This window comes from Humulus lupulus, chromosome 9, assembly GCF_963169125.1.
Source record: "Humulus lupulus chromosome 9, drHumLupu1.1, whole genome shotgun sequence".
Classification (NCBI taxonomy): Eukaryota; Viridiplantae; Streptophyta; class Magnoliopsida; order Rosales; family Cannabaceae; genus Humulus; species Humulus lupulus.
Genome location: NC_084801.1, coordinates 3,470,815 through 3,487,107, shown reverse-complemented (window position 1 = coordinate 3,487,107; position 16,293 = coordinate 3,470,815). Strand labels below are relative to the sequence as shown.

At 30.8% G+C, this 16,293-nt stretch overlaps 1 protein-coding gene across 1 annotated transcript; it reads left to right on the top strand.

Annotated features, from left to right (window-relative positions):
* Positions 1–8,801: 8,801 nt before the first annotated feature.
* Positions 8,802–10,288, top strand: LOC133802067 (uncharacterized). The gene is made up of 3 exons (XM_062240302.1): positions 8,802–9,454; positions 9,729–9,871; positions 9,957–10,288. The coding sequence occupies exons 1-3, from the start codon at positions 8,802–8,804 to the stop codon at positions 10,286–10,288; spliced, it is 1,128 nt and encodes a 375-aa protein (XP_062096286.1).
* The last annotated feature ends 6,005 nt before the right edge of the window (positions 10,289–16,293 follow it).

Below are 16,293 nucleotides of genomic sequence, written 5' to 3'. Positions count from 1 at the left end.
TGGATTATGAGATTGATTAGAGCTTGAGTCTCTGTAATTGTGCATGGTTATAATTATGCTTTTGATTACTAAATGAGCATGCTAAATAACTTATATTTGAATATTTGACATATGATATATGTCTGTTTGTATTACCTCATTGAGGAAGCACTGACTTATTAGCCAGGCATCGGCATTGGTGTCAGTATTGATTGTAAAGTTGTGACTTATCAGTTAAGATCAACAATAGTACTGAGCACTAGTCGTATAGCATTGATTTATGAGTCAAGGACGATATTAGCGTGTTCAACGCAACCCGAAAAGATTATATCTAATCGACATCTGCATTGAATGACTCAAATGAGCATCAATGCCGGATCGACCTCAAGTTCGATGAAAACTAAAAGCACTTGTCTAATCTAAGGGCTAGTTACTTAGAGCCAGAGCCAGAAAGGCTAAGGTGACCTACACGTCACATGGCTAGGAGGGTATGGGACCTCCGAGATGGACTTATTAGTCATCTAATCGAGATAGACTTATCATTCATCTGACCGAGATGGACTTATCAGTCATCTGACCGGGATAGACTTATCAGTCATCTGTCCGAGATGGACTTATCAGTCATCTGACCGGGATAGACTTATCAGTCATCTGACCGAGACGGACTTATCAGTCATTTGACCGAGATGAACTTATTATTCATTTGACCGGGATAGACTTATCAGTTATCCGATTGAGATGGACTTATCAGTCATCTATTTAGAGAGTGACTTATTAGTCAACTAGTCAAGAAATGACTTATTAGTCATCTACCTCGGAGCGAGAGACTTATTAGCCATCTACTCAAAGCGCAGGACTTCACAAACATGTATTTGTACCTGCTTGCATGCATGAGTAGGGTTGTTACTGCTAGGCATGCCTATAATGATTTAGCAACATGTTATTACTTGTTCATGAGCATATTGAGTTTTCTTGCTGGGCTTCGGCTCACGGGTGCTATGTGGTGCAGGTAAAGGCAAAAGAAAGTTTGACCATCCTTGAGTTGGAGAGCTTAGGTGACGATGTGTATATATGCAGCTGCTCGACCGCCACGGCCAAGGTTTGAAGGAGAGGAACTAGGGTTAAACCTTGTTTTGCCGCTTAGATCGGCTGGTTGTAAATATTTTGTTGTAATAAACTTTTAAATTATATTTTTGGGATCCCAAAGTATACAATAAACCTTCTAGTGAAACCTTATATCTTAACCAAAAATTTTAATATCTAAATCGCTAATCATACTTAGTTACACGAATTTGGCCAAATGACTAGGTCGAAATAAGGTAGGTTGGGAAAGACCATAAGTAATAAAATGTTAATTTTATAACAAAAAGCAATAGACATAAATAATTTTAATTAGTTGATTAATGAATATTTTAATGTAGAATGACCGAACCAAGCAATGACACTGGTGGTGGCTCCAAGAGGGGCAGGGGAGCTTATTACGGTACCAATATCGAGAAGGAGCTGGTCACCAAAAAAGTTAGCCATCTGAAAGTAGAGTTTGATGCACAAACTGGAAAAGCTATTCAAACGTTCGGAAAGTGGTTCAAAAATTCCATGGCTCGTTATATGCGTGACACCATACCCCCAACTACACTAGCTTTGGAACAAGTAACGCCAGCTGATCTCCAAGTTATTCGGCAGAGGTTATCTGTAAGCATTTTGTAAATCTTCAATAACTCACTATTAATTATTTTTCTATCTTCATAATATTTTAACAAATTCCAATTTTAATTGTGATTTTAGGACAAATTCATTTATCCACAAGACAATCCAGTAATCAACGATGTCATGGTAAGACAAATGCAAAAGCATCTGAGTGATTGGCGCTACACGATGAAGAAACATTGGGTAGAGGTTGGAGGAGAGGTGGACAACAAGAGAGCGAAGTCGAAACCTTATAATTCAATTAGTTCTTTTGATTGGGCAATTCTATGCGATTTTTGGCATCCTGATTCTCAGCATGTAAACCTTATTTTTTACATTAATGTTTAATTATAAAATTACAATCTAGATTTATGAGTAGTATTTTCTGTTTGAAGCGTATATCGAAGAGAAATAAAGAGGCTCGAACAAAAATGACCATACCAGGAGGACACGGTTCCAAATCCATCGTTGTCCATGTTTATGATCACGTAAATTATAATAACCTATATCTTTACAGTTACGAAAATATTATAAAGGTAACAATGTTTTAATAATTTTTTTTTTAGATCAACCCGTCTACTGGCCAGTTTCCGAGCATGATCGACACATTCAAGCAGCTCCACAAGAAATAGGATAAATGGATTAGCGATGAAGCGGCAACAAAACATGTAAGTTGCCTAACCTTAACTAATTATGATCATTTAACTTTAAAAAAGTTTAGTAAATAATTAATAAATATTAATTATTAATTGGTTGGTGTCAATCAGTAATTACTTATTAATTATTAATTAAATTTATAACAATTAAATCTTTATAATCTATGTGCCAATATTTTTATGATTAATGATTGTGAACTAAGATAAAAAAAAAAAAAAAAAAGAACGTAGCTAATGTTATCCCCATACTAGGGAGCTTATGGGCTAAGTTATTTTGTTCATGAAAATCCATATCTACATTACAAACAACCAAATATTGTTCATGTATGTGTTTAGAGACCTAAATTCCTCATTAATGGAATAAACTATTCTTAGTGTATATATCAAAAATATCTTCATTATTGTGATTTAGATATGAATTTTCATGACCTAGTTAACTTTAGCTCATTTGCTCCCTGATACAAGAAAAAAATTAATTACATTCTTTTGCAATCACTGGTCTGCAGTCATTAATGATAGGATGTTGGCAGATAGATAATAAAGTTATACTTTATATGTAGTTATATTAAAAATTTCTAAGTTAGGTTTTCAAATAATGTTATATTGGAATGTGATATATGTGTTTTTACCGTGTAGACTGAGATGACTGAGCGTCGAGCATCGCAGAGTACGGCGCATGTATCATCTGATGCTTCTTGTGTCGGCGATAATGTCGATGGTCAGTTCCCGCCTGATATGGACATTGTCACGGATGTCCTTGGGCCATGCTTGTGTTATAAGAAAGGGTTTGGGGGGTTTCCTAGGTTGAGGGAAATTGGCACAAAGAGGGCAGCATCTTCATCAACTTCTCAAATGTCCGGGCAATTGCCACCTGAAATGGACACCATTTTGCAGCAAACTCAGGACATTATGCAGGAAAATCAGAACCTAAAGAAGAAGATATTAATTATATTCATTATTAAATCAATTTCATTTTAATTAATTATTAAATCATTTTAAATTAATATTAATTATATTTTCATTTAATTAATTTATTTAAAAAAAACTGGGAGACTTTTCAATGTCTCCTACTGAGAGAGGTGAGAGACATCTCACGTCTCCCAATGGAAGACATTGAAAGTCTACGTGCTTGGACAGCTTTCAATGTCTCTCATTGGGAGAGGTGAGATGTCTCCCACCTCTCCCAATGGGAGACATGAGATCTACACTTACAATGACCCCCACAATCACATAAAAGTCTACAATATCTCTCAAATAAAGTCATTGTTTAGCTAGCTTTGAAATTGTACAAGATTTTTGTTTTCATTTTATTTTTGGGGCAAATTTTACAAGACTGGATATTTTTGAAAGTTTGTATAACTAAAGTTAATTGGTTTGTGTGTATAAATATTTAGGAAGGTTGCAAACTTATTAATTGATTTATTTTATCCATATTAATGATAATCATATTAATGTGCATTATCATCAATTATTTGATCTAAATTATCTTCATAATCTCTTGCATATACATCCACACCATTAATTTCAAATGGCAGATTTGGAGTACGTCACAAGAATTTTCTTCCCATGGAATCAATCCTATTAAAAAGAAAAGGTGTTCTTTGATCCACTAATATTCATCATTTTCATATTTTCACACTTAAGATAAGAATAACAAATATAAATTTGATATTATGAACCATATGAAACTTATTACGTTGAGTATAGTAATTTATTATTCTACATACATATTATTACGTTGAGATTATATGTATGTAAGCAAGGTGTCCAGGTATTTATTTATATAGATCTCTATTTATTAGCTATTTCTTAATTTTAAGGAGAGCTTTAATTTCTGTCCAGGTATATTGCACTTTATCCCTGCTGCTATCTTATCTACAATCTATCAATAAATTCTATCCAATATTATGGAATCATCATCTCCTGACAGACGCAAGGAAGATTAAAAGATGAGCTATAAAATACTTTTCCAATATTGTAAAATAGAGGCATATTTTTTCAATTCCAACCATCATTTAGCATATTTCTCCGAATATTTCTCCTAATTTTTTGGTTTATAATGATAAAAAAGATATAAGTGGTCCATTCCTAGTAATAATAATGGACCACTTAATTATATTATTGAGGTATAAAAAGTGGTCCATTATTTGTACAATATACATGCAATTAGTCCCCATGCATTAATAATTAATGACCTTATAATAATAATGAGGAATAGACAACTTATACTATTAAGGTATATATATGTGGACAGAATTATTTATTTTATCATTTTTTTAAAAATGATATGGAAATAATTAATGTCCTTGATATCATTCTAGAATGGTAGTGTCTTAGAAACTGATCACACATATTGCAATATATATATATATATATATATATGAAGCTGAAGATGGAGAGTAAGAATAAAAATTAATCAGTGGTTCTTGTGGTAATGATGAGCATAGTTGTTGTTGTCCTTGTGTTTTTTCCATCTACTTCTTCTGCAGCTGGTGGCAGAGCCATGGTAATTGTGGTGTTCGCCTCTATAATATTAAGGATGAGGAATTTCTCCTCTCTCGAAACATGAGCGATATGTTGGATTAAAATTTAATCTAGATGCATAACAATCCAAATGCGGAATAAATAGATTGTTATAAAATTTAGATGATCGAATATATGTACCTCCAAGCATTGCTATTGATAATCTTAATCTACAACTCTAGATCTATAAAAGAAAAGAAGAGAAATTAGAACGAGTACACGGGCTTCCTAGCTCTCACTAACTCTTTTAGATGGAGTTACTGAAAGACAGAATAATGAGTAGTAAGCTTGGGGACCGGTACTCTATATTTATAGAGTGGGACATTCCATCAAAGTCTCCGCCACAGATTGAGATATGCAAAATTGGGTAACAAACAAAATTGGATAACAATAATGTTGACCATTAATTAGAATATTTGTCAATAAAAAAAAGAAGATAAAAGGGCTCTCTACGCTCTGCTAGGGTTGTGCTATGGTAGGGAGACCTAGACTTCGTAAAAATGCGGCCAAAACTCTGAAGACTAAGAAGAAAGGTCTGAGCTCGTCGGATCCAGTAAAGAAAACGAAAAAGATGGATTAACTCCTGGTACTAGAGGAATTGCAATGTTCAGACTCTGAACATGATCTTGATTCAATTCCTGGTGTACCTATGATTGTGATGAAATTGATTCTTGGTGATGATGGTGAGGGGATAATGTTATCTCCACACTCAACTGAGAAAGAGCTGATACAGAGATCAGGAACTCAAGCATCTTTTGTAAAAGTAATGGGGGCTAGCTCAGCGAAGACCAGATCAGGTAATACTCCTTCGATTTTCCCTGTTCTGCGTTTTGGAAAGGAGGTTATGGGAGAGGTAGGGGCTATGCTAAAATCATAGAAGAAGATATAATTGATGAGATTCAATACTGGAATTTTGCACTTGTGTGTTATGTGTTAGGAGAAAATCCCCCAATACACGTGATTGAAGGATTTTTTTAGGAGAATTTGGAAGCAACAGAATATAGATAGAGTGAGTTTACTTACTCATGGCATCTTCCTAGTCAGATTTCAATCGGATGAGGAAAGAGATCGAATTCTTAAGGGGGGGTATCAATTTTTTGATAGGAAGCTATTAATCATGAAGGCTTGGGATCCTGATGTGAGATTTACTAAAGAGGTTGTTTGGAAAGTTCCAGTTTGGGTATAATTGAGACAACTTAAATTAAAATACCGGGGAGAGAGATAAATGGAAAAAATTGTAAGCACTTTAGGGAGAATGATCAAGCAAGACCAGGCTACAATGAATAGGGATAAGCTCCAATTTGCTCAAGTTTTAATAGAGATAGATGTTTCAAAAGGCTTTCCAACTCAAATAAAATTTGAAGATGAAAAAGGGCAGATGATCTATATCGAAGTCTCTTACGAATGGAAGCCAGATTAATGTGAGATTTGTAAGGGCATAGGTCATACCAGTAATGTGTGTAAGAAAGTGAAAATTGTGGAGCAAAGTAGGAAGCTATGGAAACCAAAGGAGGCTTCAGGGGTTCAGAGTGAATAGATACCAACAACTGCAACAGAAGATAATCAAGATTTCAAGGAAGTTAAAGGGAAGAACGTTATGATAGCTATCCCACCCAAAGTGAAGACTAGGAACTCTTTTTATGTGTTAGAGGATGTTTCTGTTAATGAAGTGGAGGTTGGAGAGGTGTTATGTGAGATGAGGTCCATTATTGATTGAGGGGGAGACCCTCCACCAATAGATGGATAAAATTTTTATTTGGAATGTAAGGGGCATCAACAAATCCTCTAAGAAAACTGGTGTTATGAAGATGATTCATAACAAACAAATAGGATTTGTTGGGCTCCTTGAGACAAAGGTTAAGGCTCGTAGAATAGGAGCCTTATACCTAAAATGTTTAAGGGCTAGTGTTTTACTAATAATTTGGCTCATCATCTATAGATTCCAAAGAACTTTACTTAGCTAAGTTAGATAGTAATATAATAGTAATAATAGTATTATCTTTATGACTGTGGATTTTTGGTTCAGACCGGGATTTATTTGGACACTCATAGTACACTTGTAGATTTTCTAAGTTTAACTTATAGTTTAGGAATATTAATTTTAACCTAAGGTTTGATTAATATGACTGATATTGAGTGTAATATTTATTATATTATAACATTTAGATAAGACCCAATAAGATAATAGCACATGTCATGTATAGGTTTAATAATGATTAAGTATTTTGAGGAATAAATTTATTAAGGTTAAAATTTGAATATCCTAGGGTCAGTCAGCAGCTATGAAAACGTTAGAAGGCTTAGTCAAGATTGTTTACTCAATTCAAATTAAGCTAAAAATGTGTAATTTCGTGTTTAAATATTCAGCGTATGGCGATATATCGCAGCTATAGGAGGCGATATATCGTAGTACGAAGATACGAAAAACACGAAAAGTCGCACGATTGCCTCGGGCATGCTAGCCCAGGTGATATATCGGGTCCTTCAGTGTGTTTTTGAAAGTTTTCAAAAATGTTCTCATTCAAATCCTTAACCTCTTAATAAGTCCAGCATCTTTCTAAACGAGTCTTTAGCCTCTGCTGAACGATAATTCAAACATTTTTCACTTAAAAAGCCATTATTTTTATTCAAGTTAAATGAAGATCTTTTCATTCCTACACTCTATAAATAGGACCTAGTACCCAGCCATTTATTCATCTATTAAGCTAAGTTCAGAGGCTGCAAGTTGCTAGGTTAGTGTGAGAGTGTAAACACTTGGGTTGAGAATTATAAGCTTGATCACTATAAGCTTACCAAACACTTGGGAAGTAAGGTTCTATTCACATTTTGGTTCAAGGTTTAGATTGGTCATAGAAGTACTCAAGGTATCCCAAACTCTAGTCCATTCTGTATTATTTTCTTTAAAGTTCTCATAGTCTTCTACTCAGTATTCTAACCTTATTCCTATTCTTGGTTAGGAAATCTAAGTTCTTGAGCACAAGGTTTTTGGTATGTATATTTTGATAGTATAGTTCCTTCATCACTTTCATCCCTTTTCTTTAATATACTCACCCTATTATAAATGGTTTTTAGGAGTGTTCCAAGGTCCCAAATCAGTTCTCATATCCCGGTTATTTTGGTAAGGAAAATAGGATAGGATTTATGTGTTATATGATTTGTTATCTTATCTTATGAATATGTGTTATGTAAAATGCTATGTTAAGTATGCTTGTAGACTTGGGCATATGACCTATACAACTAACAAGCCCCAAATAGATTATGGGCATATGACTTGCTTAGCTAGCAAGTCCCACTAATCTAACGGGCATATGACTTGTTTAGTTTATGGAACCCCAAGTAATAATGGCTATTATAGTATGTATGTGACATAAGTGTTATGATATGTTTTATGTTACATTATGAAATTTATGTATATGATTATATGTTAGATTTTCCTTGCTGGGCATTAAGCTCACTCCTTTCTGTTTATATGTGCAGGAAAATAGCTTTAGTGGCGGGAAAGGTTCTTGGAAGCTTGGGGAATGTGTATTGAGGCGGAATGGATTCAAAGAGCTGAGAGTTTCGATTCGAGGATGAAGTCTTTACTTATGGTTTTATGTGTATTTTTCCGCACTTATTTATGTAATCTCTTTTAAATACAATTATGTTATGTTTTGATTTTAAAACAATGGGATCCCATATCCTACTTTGAGTTTTATGTAAGTTTAACATTTGTTTTTACAAGTTTTTAATAAAGTTATGATCTTTTCACTTGTAAGTGTTATTAGGGATTAGTGTCTATGTATAGGTTTCGTTAATGGTCCAAAGTCTAGAGTAGTTGGGTCATTACATCATCCTAATGGACAGATTATCATTGAGTGGAATCCTAATAGTTTCGATGTCGATATAAAAGGGGCTACTAGTTGGTATATCCACTATGTGTTAAAGCCGAAAAGAGGGGACTGTTTTGCTATAACAATGGTTTATGCAGTCAATGACAGTAAAGGAAGATACCAACTGTGGAAAGATCTTGTGCAATTATCAAAAGGTACGAATTTCCCTTGGATCGTTGGAGGGGACTTTAATTCGGTATTGAGTACTCAGGAAAGGCTTCAATACCGGGATAATGCCAATGAGATGATTCCATTTCAGAATAGTGTAGTAGATTGTGATTTAGAAGATATCAAATTCAATGGAAACTTCTTCACTTGGAATAATAAACAAGAAGGCAAAGATCGGGTTTATGCAAAATTGGACAGATTTTTAGCAAATCATAAGTGGATGGACAAATATACTACAGCTGAGGTCACTTTCTTCCTTGAAGGTGAGTTTGATCATTCTCCTGGCCTCCTTTCTATTTACCCGAATATGCAAAATAGTAAAAAGCCTTCTAGGTACTTTAATTTTTGGAAGAACTTGGAAGGTTTTATTGATACTGTGAATAAGAATTGGAAGGTGAGGACAATTAGTAATCCTATGTTTTGTCTTGTTTCTCACCTGAAGAAGCTCAAATCTTGTTTAAAAGTGTTGAATAGACAAGGCAAGAGAAATGTTGAGATTCAAGAACATGAAAGCTATCAACATATGATAAAGATTCAACAAAGCTTGCAGCAAAACCCTGGAAATGCAGAGTTAATTGAGGCTGAAATTAGGCCTCGACACTTTTATGTAGAGTCTCACAGAAATTATATTAGTTACCTTAGTAAAAAAAGCCAAGGTAGCTTGGATAAAAAGTGGAGATGATAATACAAAAGTTTTTCATGCAAGTCTTAAAAGAAGAAGGCAGCAGAATACAATTTACTCCATCAAAGATTAGACTGGAAGATAGATTGATGATCAAGAGGGTGTTATCAAAGCTTTTTTAGATTTTTATAACATTCTGTTGGGATCTTGTGTTACTAATAGAACCAGAGTTCACAAGAGAATTTTTCAAGAAGGGCCAATGGTGACTCAAAGACAAGCTGATTGGTTATTGCAAGATTATACTAAAGAAGAGGTGAAAGATGCCCTGCACTCAATTCCTGATGATAAAGCACTGGGACCAAATGGTTATAGTAGTGCTTTTTTTTAAAGATACTTGGGAGATAACAAGAAATGAAATGACTTAAGCTGTTCTGTCATTTTTTAACTCAGGAAGATTACTTAAAGAGATAAATGCTACAATAGTGACTTTGATTCCTAAATCGGTATGCCCGGAATCTATGAGTGATTATAGACCCATTGCTTGCTGCAATGTGATTTATAAAATAGCTTCTAAAATGATTTGCAAGAGATTAGAGGAAGTTCTTACAGGAATCATTTCAGAGAATCGATGTGGTTTTGTTAAAGGAAAAAAAATTGCACATAATATTATGATTTGTCAAGACATGGTTTGGGGAGATATGATAGAAGAAGTGCAAAGTCAGCTTGTTTGTTCAAGATTGACCTTCAAAAAGCTTATGATATGCTTGCTGGGAATTTCTTAGAGAGATGCTTGAAGCTCTAAACTTTCCTCAAAAATTTGTAAACCTTATCATGGAGTGTGTTACCACTCCTCTGTTTTCTTTCTCCATGAATGGTACTCTTCATGGTTACCTCCAAGCTAAACAAGGTTTAAGACAAGGCGACCCAATTTCCCCCCTTCTGTTTGTTATAGGAATGGAGTGTTTGTCAAGGATTATGCTCAAGGTGGCTAAGGAGGCTGAGTTTAAATTTCATCCGAGACGCAAGAGTTTAAAGCTCATGCATCTTTGCTTTGTGGATGACCTCCTCTTGTTCTCTAAAAGTGATTACAAATCTTTTAAGTGGCTGGTGAAAAAGAAGTTGTCGCAAGGAAGAAGGAAGATTTCTTTCAGCATTGTTTCTGCTATGGTTTATTTCATTTGGCATAGTCGAAATAGTGTTTTTTGGGACCAAAAACTTCCGACAATTGATGTTATTAATTGTGAAGAATATTATACATACTATGTGTGTGAGATTACATTACATGAATTTAAACAAATTCAATAGGGTAGATCAAGATTGGGTGGAGGCTCTTTTAAGAGCTTGTAATTAATTGTTGGGCTTTTGCCTTTTATTTGTAATTGTTTTTTGTAGTAATTCAAAGTTGTTGATTTACCACATAAAAAAAATATTTGTCAATAAATAAAATATTGACTTTGATATATTAAATAAATTAGTTGTAACAAATTGATTTTATATACCATATAAATAAATATTCTAGCATTCTCCCACTTGGTCAGCATTTAAATTAATGTATTACTTAGGCCCGATAACTATCCCTGTTAGATAATAAACACATGAATCATGGTGATAGGTCCTCTTTTTATGGCGAGTATTATCTTCCATGTATTACAATATATTTATTACATAACAATGTAATTTATGTGGCTGTGTATTTAAACGAACAAACCCTATGTTTATTCAAGTCCTATAAAAATTTCTCACATAAATTAAAATGCGCATAAATATGAGAAAACATCAATATAAGAGTTTCATTGATAATAACTTCAGTTTGTACAATAAATTTACATAAGGGAACAAAGTCCCATGTTCACTACATGATCCTTGAATTTATGAGGGTGGCAAGCCTTTCGTCATAGGATCAGCAATCATCAATTCAGTGCTAATGTGTTGAATGACCACGTTATTTTCTTTAACACGTTCTCTCACGGCTAAGTACTTTATGTCGATGTGCTTGCTTCGACTGCCACTTTTGTTGTTCTTAACCATGAATACAGCAACTGAATTGTCGCAGAACATTCTCAATGGCCTAGATATGGAGTCTACAACTCTAAGGCCTGAAATGAAACTCTTTAGCAATATACCATGCGATGTAGCCTCAAAACACGAAACGAACTCGGCCTCCATAGTAGAAGTAGCAGTCAAGGTCTATTTTTTACTCCTCCATGATATAGCTCCACCGGCAAACATAAACACGTAACCAGAGGTTGATTTACGTGAATCAGTACAACCACCAAAGTCTGAATCTGAGTAGCCAACTACTTCCAGGTTGTCGGTTTCTCTGAACATGAGTTTGTAATCCTTAGTACCCTGAAGGTACCTTATAACTTTCTTTGCAGCTTTCAAGTGGTCTAATATACTAGATGCAAGCAAATTTGTAATGCACGATTGCTTAGTTTTATTAAAAAAAACTATTAATTATTTTTATTAAGTTCTTAGGATTGCATATAAATTTCAAATTAATAAATAATGCTATATATTATAAAAGAATGACACAGACATATTAAAAAAATTAAGCCAAAATATAATCTATAGTTTAAATATAAATAAATAATATGATAGTTTTATTTTTAAAATAAACTATTCAACCAAGAGTCTGTTAGATATACACTTTTTATATGTTATGTTTTCTAGTTTTAAAGTAAACTATTTGATTATAAGTTTGAAATTTAGTGTTCTTAATAATTTAAATTTTTGTATTTTTTATATTTTGATTTATATATTATATATGGTGATTCTAGTTTGAAATTAAATATTTGTTTCTAATTTTCTTTTAGAAACAAATATTCAATATAATAAAATATTAAGAAATTCTAAATTAAAACTATAAATTTAAGAAGTTTATTTGATCAAATTTTATATATTTAGTTAAAAATGAATAAAGTGAATAAAAAGTTATATATATAATATATATTAGTGGCTAAAACAATTAAAATATGTAATTACTCATTAAAAAAATTAAACGAAAAAATAAGAAATATTTATATTCATGTTTTATGTCATATATATAATTGAATAAAAAAAAATACATTAAGTGACAAAATAAATAATTAATAAAATAAAGAAAATAATAAATTTAAACACATAAATAATTTTGGGTTATAGTTTTCAAAACATAATTGATAGAGCAATTTAAATACTTTAATGTGAAATGTTAAAATATGTGATGAGAAATTATTATGACTCATTATTACTTTTTTATTTTTATTTTTATGTTATTTACCTTAATTAGATAATTTTAAAACTAACGGTGTTAGAAAACAATAAAAAAGTGTTAAATCTAATGAAAACCAAAAACTTCCGTTAAAATCATATTTATAATATATATAAAGATATAAGAATATGGCGGGTAAGAATAAAAAGTCGGTGGTTACCATAATCCTTGTAAGTCCTCTGCATGTGTATGTTTTACAAAAATAATTTGGATTGGAGACTGCGAACGCAAATATAGTTTTTCGTCAAAAAAAAAATAAAGCTTAAATAAGATAAATGAAAACAAGTATGTCAATATTTTTAAATGATTAAGTAGTTAAATCTATCTAACTAGTTCACATGTTTGTGTTATCGAAAATGAAGAACCAAGTGTTGCAATCGTAAAAATGATTTCATTATGAATTCTCCATTTATTTTTTGCAGAATTAATTTTGGTACAAAAAAAAAAAAAAAGCTTACAAATTGTATTGACCTAGAGGAAATCTGCTAATAATATCCTCTGCACGAAATGTGGGAGAAGTTATGCATGGCCTGTTTGGCCAAACATACGAAATGCCATAGAAAAATAAAATTTAGCTATCATTAGAAATAATTTTTTTTACTAGCAATATTAATCAATGCATGAACCCTACACGTGGAAATTGAAGTATCATTTAATTTTTGGACAATTAGCTGCAATTAGTTCCTAGTGTCCACATTTTTTTTTATATATATATGGCATACCATAATTGGTATAATTTAATATCGGTGTCAAATATTATATTAAATACAAGTTTCATAGTGTGTTGAGTATTTAAGGTGATTAACAACACTCTTTTCTCTTAAATATAAAAAGCTTCCAAATATAACATTACTAGAAAACATAACCGCGCTTCGCGCAGTCTTTTGTAATTATTACAAAATATACATATTTTAAAATACTTTTAGGAGATTGCTATGATATGAATTTTTTTTCACCCTACTCGTACAACATGTTCTTTATATGAATATCTAATCAAATTTAAATTCAAAATATATATCGTTGAAATAAATCAAATTTAAATTAAATTATACATTTTGTTAATATATATTTTTGTAAAACTATTACATTTAAATTAAAAAAACATAAATAATTTAAATAAACATTTATTATTTTTGTTGTTGTGCATTATTTTATTTTTAGTTATATTATTTTTCATTCATAATGTGTTCCTTATTTCTAAAAAGAATTTTTCGTGTTTCACATCAACCTCCGCATCTTTTGTTGCTGCGGGAATGTCCACTAAAATTACAATCTATAAAATATTTATTTATTATAGTGAAAACAAATCACAAATCCAAAGAATGCCATTAGTAATATCTAATTTTCACAAGTTTAGTAAAATATCAAATAAGAGAAAAATACAATTATAAATATTTATGATTGATGATAATAATTATAATATTTTGTAAAACTATTCACTTTTGAATAAAAACATAATTATAATATAATCAGAAAAATAGATATATAGTGAACCGAAAACTATTATGTAATTTTTAATTATTTTTTTTTAGTATTTTTCAATGATTAAGTAGTTAGGATATTTAAGTAAATTAAATTAATATGTATATATATATATTAATATTTTTAATTGTTAAGATATTTTAGAAAATAGAAAATGAATAAAAATTAGATTAAATGAGAAAATAGAAAGAGTGCTTTGAATAAATTTTAGAGTCTCACATAATCTCCTCGAAACTCTCCTTTATATATAGATATAGATATAGATATAAAGATATAGATTTAATATTTACTGAATTACATAGCGAAAAGAAAAATTGAAAATTTGGTACGTAGGTTCTTTAAAATTCATATATATAGTGTAAATCGATATACTCAGAGTTTACTTTCTTTAGTGAAAACAATAATAATTAGAATTTTAAATAAAAATGACAGCATCAAGCGATTCAACACCCGATAATAAATTTTAATTCTCATTAATATTCGGGTATTATATGTTCTTACCAATATCAAGGTAGTTCTCTTTCTAAGGAAGAAAACTGCCTGCAAAAGCAACATATTATTTTGTAACGGCATACTTTTATGGGTTAAAACTGAAAAAATTAATAAAATATTAAAGAAAATAAAGAATTAGATACTTTAGATTGTAAAATGTTAATTATAAAATGATATAATAAAATCTAATTGTGATAACTGTTTAGTTAAACCATATGTGACCATTCTCATTGATATCTCTTTCATGCTATTATTATTGGATAACTAATTACGTATGACTATATTAGAATCAATGTATTTATAAGTATGTGTATTAATTTGGTTAATTCTGTTACATTTGTTGAAGGGTTTCACTTTGGAATAAAAAAACATAATTATAATATAATAAGAAAAATAGATGTATAGATAATCGAAAATTATTACGTAATTTTTAATTAATTTTTTTAGTATTTTTCAATAAATAAGTAGTTAAGATATTTAACTAAATAAATTTTTATCAAATTAATATGTATATATATTGATATTTTCAATTGTTAAGATATTTTACAAAATAGAAAATGAATAAAAAAATTAGATTAAATGAGAAAATCAATAAATAAGTAGTTAAGATATTTAACTAAATAAATTTTTAATCAAATTAATATGTATATATATTGATATTTTCAATTATTAAGATATTTTAGAAAATAGAAAATGAATAAAAAAAATTAGATTAAATGATAAAATAAAAAGAGTGGTTTGAAGAGATTTTAGAGTGCCACATAATATTCTTGAAGCTCTCCTTTATATATATAGATAATTCTTAATTGAACATATTAATTTACATTCTTTTCACTTCTATATATGTTTTGCATTAAATAATAATAGATTTACACAACTACAATGTGTTTAATGTGTTTGTGTATGAACAAGATAAGGCGGATGGATATTTAAGGTATGTGAATCCCTTTGTAATAATTATTGACATGAGAGAAGGAGATCAAAGAATTTCAACCAATAATCAATTATCTTATCGTCTAGAAGAATGTATATCATCAATTATATATAAGTTTATGTGTGGTGAACGGTTTCTTCCTTCTTTTTTTTTAAAAAGAAAAATCTTTTATGTGTGTCTCAAATCAAATGTGTTGAACCCTTCAATATCAACCTCATTTTATTCATTAAGATAAAGCCTTAATATAAATAGAATATTAGTGTCATACCAAATTTTCTATGCCAATAAATTGATGTCCCCTTCCCTGTCACTTTAGCATAATAGTGATATGTACCACTTAATATAAATGACAATTATCTTGTTTAACAAACAAGCCCATAAATGTAATTTTGATGCATCTAATTTAATGTAATTTTTTTTATTTCTTCCAAAGAAAATGTAATTTATATTTACATACATGTATAAATAGGGAAAAGTTGAGAACTACCCAATTTTAAAAGTAGTTAACTAAAATTAGACACTAAATATATTTAGTTGAACTTTACCCATTATTATCATGAGATTTCCCAAATTACCCTTATTTGAGCACATGATTCTAAGTGTTGTTGTAATGTGTATTATATGTG